At 53.3% G+C, this 7,909-nt stretch overlaps 1 protein-coding gene across 1 annotated transcript; it reads right to left on the reverse strand.

The window, feature by feature from the left end:
• PLA2G2D (phospholipase A2 group IID) lies at positions 1–7,586 on the reverse strand. The gene is made up of 4 exons (XM_027060221.2): positions 7,432–7,586; positions 4,115–4,259; positions 3,070–3,176; positions 1–1,640 (listed from the first exon to the last, which is right to left on the reverse strand). The coding sequence occupies exons 1-4, from the start codon at positions 7,469–7,471 to the stop codon at positions 1,495–1,497; spliced, it is 438 nt and encodes a 145-aa protein (XP_026916022.1). The 5' UTR covers positions 7,472–7,586; the 3' UTR covers positions 1–1,494.
• Positions 7,587–7,909: the final 323 nt, after the last annotated feature.

Here is a 7,909-nt window from a genome sequence, read left to right on the forward strand (position 1 = left end):
GCCGAGCCTGAGACAGGATTCTTGTGCAAGTGAGTGATTTACTGAGGGCGTGTTCTCAAGAGAAACCTGTAAGGCAACAAGGGGAACAGGCCGGGCCAGGGTACAAAGCTAAGCAAAGAGGTGTTCCAGACATCTGGCCTCAGCCGGATCCCACGAGGAGCTCTGGGGCATGCAGCATGTCACCCAGGTGGTCCTGCACAGAGGCAGGGTCGGGCAATGACACCCATCTGGCATCACGCTCTCTAGTCACTGGTTAGAGGTGGGAAGGACAGGAGGGGTGGTAGCTCCCAGCAGACAAGTAGGAGAAGGAGACAGATGTGAGCACAGAGCAGCCAAACATCTGGCTTAGCTGGGGGTTGGGAGCCTGGGCAGGGAGGGCATGTGGGTGAGGCACCAATAACACTTGCCACGACCTCCATCCATCTGTGATGGGCTCATTGGTCCATAAGCATTAATTGAGCACCTATTATGTCGGGGAGCAGAGGAAACAAAGATGAGAAACATAGCCTCCGTCCTTCAGGAGCTCCAGTCTGGTTGGAGGGGTTCAGAAAAACCCAGATATTATATATCACTCAAGGCAAAGCTTGGTAAATTGCAGCCCCATAAAGTGCTATGCGGGTTTGGAGGAGGGAGTGAGCCCTTGGAGCCAGGGAGGAGTCAGCCAGGGGACACTTCCGTCCCCAGTAGCCCTTGGACCCCGAGGAGCCTAGATGGGGATCAGCCACCTGGGGACAGCAGGTGGAGCATTCCACAGAGGTCCCAGCCTGTGCAAGCACCTGGAAACAGGAAAGGACACGTGCGTGCAGACCTAGGCCTGGAACAAGAGGACCGGGTGGCTTCAGCTGGCCCTTTGCTCGAGAGGGATCCGGGGAGCCCCTTCTTGGTCCCGGGCACTGCTTTGGGCACAGGGATGCAACTGAATCCAAGATAGTCATGCGTCCTGCCCACGAGGACCTCCCAGCCTAGTTGGGGAGAGTGACGTATGCCAGAGAGCATAGGTCCCAAACTCCTCGACAGGCCCTCTCCTGGGGTGGTGGAGGGCTCTGGCGTTTTAAGGAGTAGAGCCATGTGGACAGAAGGATCAACACTACCCTTTAGGCCACCCCGGCTGCAGCACGGACAGTGTGTCAGAGCGGGTGGGACTCAGGCAGGAGGCCCGGTGGGTGGCAATGGCAGAGGGAACCTGCCACACCATGGTCCCCAAACCCCCACCCCTGACACCCGCCGCTTCGGCCCCAACACCATCCCCCAGGCGCCTCCTGGCCGCGGCTTTTCCTCTGATCTCAATCCATCCTCGGAAGAGACAGCTGCCAACTTGGTCGGGAAGGTTTCGAAGGTCCAGGAGCAAGGTGGTGGGTGGGGCTAGGTTGAGACCCTCCCAGGCTGGTGCAAGGGGGTTAGATACTGAGGGATGTTAGCAGTCCCACGGGACTTGCAGCGCTCAAGATGCTAAGGAACGGGGCAGGGGGCGAGGGACGGCCGGGCGGGCTCCTCCTAGCACGTAGGGGTCTGGCCTCTGCAGTGGGGCCGCCAGTAGTGACGCAGGTGTCTCTTGTAAGTCTCCAGGTTCCGCTTCAGGCAGAAGGCAACCTCCTTGTCGCAGGCACACAGCTGCTGCTCACACCAGCTGCCCTTGTCGGCTGTGGGGTGGAGGAGACAGGAGCTCAGTGTCTGTCCCTTTCCGAGGCAGAGGCGGGTGTGGGTCTAGGGTCCCTACGGGGAGTTTCTGGAGGCCGCGCAGGGGTCGCTCAGCTTTAGAGTCCCATTCCCAGCCGCTTCCTAGGCGTGTGACCTTGGGCACAAACCGTGACCTCTCTGAGCTCTGTCACTCCATTAGTTACTCATTCATCCCTTTCATAAGCGATTGAGCGCCCATCCCATGGCAGGGCCCTAGAGGGACAGGACTGACCAGAGTGGACACAAGGGGTTCACACTCCTGGGGGAGGGCGCGGGCAGCAGGTATTAGAGGACCACAGAAAGGAATAATACATACTGTTCCTCTCGGAAGTAAGAAATGCTGCAGGGGCTCCAAGATGGCAAAGTAGGGGGATCGGACTCAGTGTCAGGAGTCATTTGAGCTGAGATCGGAAGGGTCTGCTCCCTTGTGGAAAGCCAGGGTGGAAGGTGGCGGAGGGTGGGGGGGGGTGGGGCATGTCCCAGGCCGATGGAACTGTACCCGCCGAGACAGAGGCCAAAGGGACCTTGGCGCACCAGTGTCATTATCTGTGCGTGGGGGTGAGGGTAGGAGCTGCCTTGGGGCTGCTGGGAGTATTAGAGAAGGCAGAGCACTCAGGACACAGTAGGTGCTCAATAAATGTTGGCTATGATTGTTGTTATTATTAAGACTTTAATGAGTGGGGACTCTGGTGTGATGAGCCCACATGATTCCCAGCTCAGAGCGGCTGCCTCCCTCCAGGCGTGGACCCAGGGGTGGGGGTGGGGGGACCTGAGGTCTAGCCCAGGCTCTGTCACCTGCAGCAGGGTGACCCTGGGCCAGCACCTCTTCGCTCTGGTCTCACTTTCCTTGTGTGTAAAATGGAGATCATCAGGGTGGCGCAGCTTCTGGCCGGGTTGCTCTGTTAACTGGCGATAACAACGTCAGTTGTAACAATGACATCAGTAGTCCGCGTGATTTATCGCGCACGCGCTGGGCAGCAGGCATGTGCGAGACTCATTCTCGCACAGACAGACTCATTCTGTCTGCTCTCATTTTAGTTCTTGAGTTAAGTTTAGGGGGTAGCACACTGTTATCCGGAGTTTACAGAGGCGAATACTGGTGTTCAGAGAGGTCACGCAATGTGTTCAAGGTCACACAGCTGGTTGATAGCGGCTCTGGGATCCCAGCTGAGACCTGCCAGCCTTCCAAATCCTAAAGGGGTCAAAGCCCTCATTGGACCTCTCCATACTCCCACCCCCGTTCCCCCACAGCCCAGCTACTATCACTGGACACATGAGAAAAACAGAGAGGGCGAGCAGCTTGTGCCTTGTCACACAGCACACGAAGGCAGTTAAGTGCCAGAACTCCCTTCCTCAGCCTCTGACTCCAGCCCCGAGGTCCCGGGCACTCACAGCACTGGATGTCCCCCTGGGAAAAGGTGTAGTCATAGTTGTCTGTGTGGATACGGCATCGGTGCTGCCTCAGGTGAGCGTAGCAACAGTCATGGTTCTGACAGCACCTGGAGGGAGAGGACAGGGAACGGGACAGGCAGGGAACACAGCTGCCCCAAGAGTAGAACCCGAGTGCCCACCCAGGAAGAGTCAAGGCCTGCAGGGCTCCAGTCTTTATGACCACACAAGCTGACACTTAGTGGGTGCTTTCTAGGCACCAGGCATTTGTTTTATCCATGAATATTCTCTTAATCTCCGCCACCACCCAATGACAGAGGCACTGGTACAATGCCCATTTCACAGATGAGGAATCAGACTCAGGGAGGTCAAGCCACATGCCCAAGGTCACACAGCCCGTAAGTGGTGGGTCAGGGAAGTGACCCCCGGCCTGGATGGCTCTGGTCTCTCCTAGTTGATTCCTGGGGTTGTAGTGAAGCTTGAAGGAGATAATGGCAAAAAGAGGTAGGCATTAAAAAAAAACAAATAGGGGCACCTGGGTGGCGCAGTCGGTGAAGCGTCCGACTTCAGCCAGGTCACGATCTCGCGGTCTGTGAGTTCGAGCCCCGCGTCGGGCTCTGGGCTGATGGCTCAGAGCCTGGAGCCTGTTTCCGATTCTGTGTCTCCCTCTCTCTCTGCCCCTCCCCCGTTCATGCTCTGTCTCTCTCTGTCCCCCCAAAAATAAATTAAAAAACGTTGAAAAAAAAATAAAAATAAAAAATAAAAAAAATTAAAAAAAACAAATAAACCAAACCAGCAGGGAGCGTGTGTGGGTGTTATCACTAGATCAGGGCTTGGAAGTGCAAGGGGGGCCTTCAGAGACTCTGCAGAGCCAGCTAGACGGCAAGGCCCAGGAATGCTGGAGCCGTACCCGGCCTCAGCAGGGCTCCCAGCGCACGGCATGAAACGAAGTCTCAGAATGAATGCATGAGGGAGCAGGAAAGGGGAGAGTCCCGGGGTGGGGGCAGGACAGGATTGCCACCCGCAGTCCTGTCTGGGAAGGGATTACCAGTCCGAGGCATCTTTGGGTTGGCCTTTGCCACCAGGTCCGCAGTGACAGCCATAGAGCCAATAGGAGAAGATGGGTGTTTTTCTGGTCACTTGTTTGATCATCTTGTTCAGGTTCAAGATCCCGCCCTGGGTTGGAATCACACCTGCCAAAGAGCCCGGTAACAAGGAGAGGATATGAACGTCAGAGGAGGCCGGTGGGACACACGCCTGGCCCTTCTGCCCTGCTGGACCGAACAAGTGACATTGGATGAGAAAATGACAGGGGCACCTGGGCGGCTCAGTCGGTTAAGTGGCCGACTTCAGCTCAGGTCTTGATCTCACGGTCCGTGAGTTTGAGCCCCGCATCGGGCTCTGTGCTGACAGTTCAGAGCCTGGAGCCTGTTTCTGATTCTGTGTCTCCCTCTCTCTGACCCTCCCCTGTTCATGCTCTGTCTCTCCCTGTCTCAAAAATAAATGAAACTTAAAAAAAAATAAAGAAAATAAGAAAAAGAAAAAAAATGACAACAACCACTAGGTTTATTAAAAATATGGTGATGGTGGGGTGCCTGGGTGGCTCAGTCAGTTTAGCGTCCGAATCTCGGTTTCGGCTCAGGTCATGATCTCGCAGTTTGTGGGTTTGAGCCCCAAGTTGGGCTCTGCGCTGACAGTGCAAAGCCTGCTTGGGATTCTCTCTCCCCCTCTCTCTGCCCCTCCCCTGCTCATGCTCTTTCTCTCAAAATAAACAAATAAATTAAAAAAAATATATATATATACACATATATATAAAATATAGTGATAATGAGGGCTTATTATGGGTCTTTTCATGTAGTAATTTATTGACTCTGTTCAACCTATGAGATAAATACTGTTTTTTTTCAATAAATAATTTTGGTATATTCTAGATGCACAGAAAAGTTGCAAAGAGCTACAGAGAGTTCTTATACACGCCTCACCCAGCACCCAGTTTCCTTTGATGTTATTATCAGCTTACATAATAATGGTGGGTTTACAGGAGCTGAGAAACTGGCATTGGTACAATGAGAACTACCTTTAATGCCCATTTTACAGATGAGCAGATTGAGGCTTGCCCAGGTCACAGTGGCCGGTACATGGAGGAGCCAGCACTGAATCCCAGGGCAGTTTGGTTCCAGTCACTGCCTCTGCCCTAAGTTCCCCATTCTGTAACAGGAAGACACCCTCCTCTCCGCACCCGCCCCTGCCCCGCACGTCCCTTCCAGAAAGCCGCACACTAACGCCCTCTCAAGGCTCACCTGGGAAGGCAGTATGATTTAGAAATCAATGATTTTCACGGATATTTTTCATTTTAGTTCTAATTGCTGCTGGTTAGAATTGACCGCAAGGGGATTTTATTTTACTGGGGGAGAATGCATTATGTTGGGACAGGAGGAATAAAATACATTAAGTCGAAGGATTCAGGGGAGAGCCTGGGCGGGGGGGGAACAGACGAGCTAAGGAGACTGAGGTATACATGTGTGCAACCTTGAGAGATGATTCAAGAAGACAGATGGGGCCGAGTCTCAGGGGGACCGGGCCCAGTGCACCCCTTCGAATGACCTCGTCATGGACCTCCCCTCCATTCCCTGCTAAATGGTGTTATAATGAAAGCTGTGCACGCAAATGAAGTAAATAGTAAAGTGGGGGGCAAACCCCAAGTTGGGGGAGGTAGAGGTGGGAAGAGGGGGTTTGGGAGGGGCTGGTGCAGTGGGCCAAGGGCAAGATCCCAAACCAGCTGCCTTGGGTTGCAGCCAAAGTGACTGGTGGGTATCTGGTCCATGCAGGCCTGCCGTGTGCCCAGCGTATCCCTCAATGCGCAGGAATCCACGTTGCCACTCCTGTCTGACATGGTGGCTTTGGCTGTACAAATGTTTAAGAGAAACCTTGTTAAGCTTTGGTGGAGCCAATGACTGATCCCGGGCCCGCTGGAATCCCGGATGCCGTGCTAAGGAACCTGGAGGCAAACCATTGCAAGGTGAGTGACCACCCACCTTGTGGGCCAGCAGGGACCTGGCTTCAGAATCTTGCCTTTCTGGTGTCCCTCGTCCCTCTTTCTGCCCTAAGCCTGGCCCTTTCCACGTCAGCTTAGGAACACACAAATAAACTCACGCCGGAATGGTGCATTTCTCCCATGCCGGGCCAGCAGTACATTTAGCTTTGATTCAGAAAGCTTTTGGATGGTAGTCCCATTGCTTCTGTAAGTGAGGCGGGCCCAGCCTGGAGACATGGCGGGACCCAATTTGGGGTTACGAGATCTTTGGCGAACTGGCTTAGCTCGTCAGGAATTCCTGTCCTGGTAGCTCTTTCTATCCTTAGCTGCCACCAAGAGGGCTGGACCCTTTTCCCCCAGGAGTGAGCATGGCTAACGCCTCATCATGCATGCTCTGCGTGTTAAGCTGTTGCTCGTTTGCCGTTACTTACACCTGCTAAACATTTTGGATACATTTTCTCATTAGAGACACAACAACCTTGTAAAGAGGGTGCCATTGTGTCCATTTTTCAGGTGAGGACATAGAGAGGTAAGGCGACTTGGCCAAGGTCAGACTGCCAGGAGACAGTGGGCCAACAGTTGAATGCGGGTTCATCTGTACATTTTGCCTCTACAGTGCATTGTTTCTTTATGTCGGAGAGATGAGTTTCTGTAGCTTGATTGCAATTTTCCTAACGGTTTTCGCTGTAACCCTGGAGATGTGTTCCTCTAAAAACTTTGGGACTCCCAGGATAACAGAAATCCACATTTTAAAGTACAAATCCTCTCCAACGCTACATACGTTGAGATGGTTCGAGAAACAAATACACCCAATTTGCTGGCAGCCACATTTTTACATTTGTTCTTCTGAAGATCGAATGGAAACCTCCCCCCATCTGCCACCACAGTCAACAGAGCCCTCTTCCCAGGTTCACGGGAGACGATGAACTTGAAAGACAGGCACAGAGTGCTGTGCGTAAGCGAAACATTGCTATTATCTGGTCAAAGGGGCAGAGGGGAGCAGGGTGGCCTGGGGAGATCCCTTTCTGTAATTTGTGTCCAAAGGGCCCCAGGTGTCCGCTCACCTGGCCCCAGTGTCTGAGTCCCCAGCTGCTTGTCCTCATAGCAGACCAGAGGCACGCTGCACAGCGTGATAGCCCAGAGCTCCCTGGCCGAAGCCAGCATTCTAGGGGACCGGCCACTGCTGCTGGCTCCTGGCAGGGATGGAAGGGTTGGGGACTGTGGGGGGGACCAGGGCAGTGGGGATCAGAGCAGAGGACCAGTCTAGGAAAGAGATATCACCTAGTCATACCCCACCTTCCCTTCCCACCTGTGGGTCCTGCCCCACTCACCAGCAAAGACCAGCAGCGTGCACAGCAGGGCAAGTTTCATGGTCCTCGCACACAGCCCTGGAAGTGGCTACTGGAAGTCCCCTTCCACGCAGGCAGCCTCTTAAATCAGGGTACCTGCCCCCCTCTGCAGCCGAGCCCACCCCCGGCCCTCCCAGCTCTGGCTCTGGTGTATGCTCTTTCTGTTTCCTCTTTCTGGCCATGGGGAATGTTATTTTTATTTTTAAGATGTTTTTTTTTTTAAAACATTTGGATTGCAAAAGGAACACGTTCAGTGTAGGAGGTTTGAAAATCAAAGACAATAAAAAATTTTTAAGTCATTTATGAATCCATTAGGCACCATTCACTTTTTTGGATTGAAATACATTTGACGTAAATCATCGTGTAAATTGAAGGTGTGCAACATGTTGAGTTGATACGCTTATATATTACACTACGACTGCCAGTGTGGCCATAATTAGTACCTCTATCGAGCACATCA

The sequence above is a fragment of the Acinonyx jubatus genome, chromosome C1 (genome assembly GCF_027475565.1).
Source record: "Acinonyx jubatus isolate Ajub_Pintada_27869175 chromosome C1, VMU_Ajub_asm_v1.0, whole genome shotgun sequence".
Taxonomy (NCBI): domain Eukaryota; kingdom Metazoa; phylum Chordata; class Mammalia; order Carnivora; family Felidae; genus Acinonyx; species Acinonyx jubatus.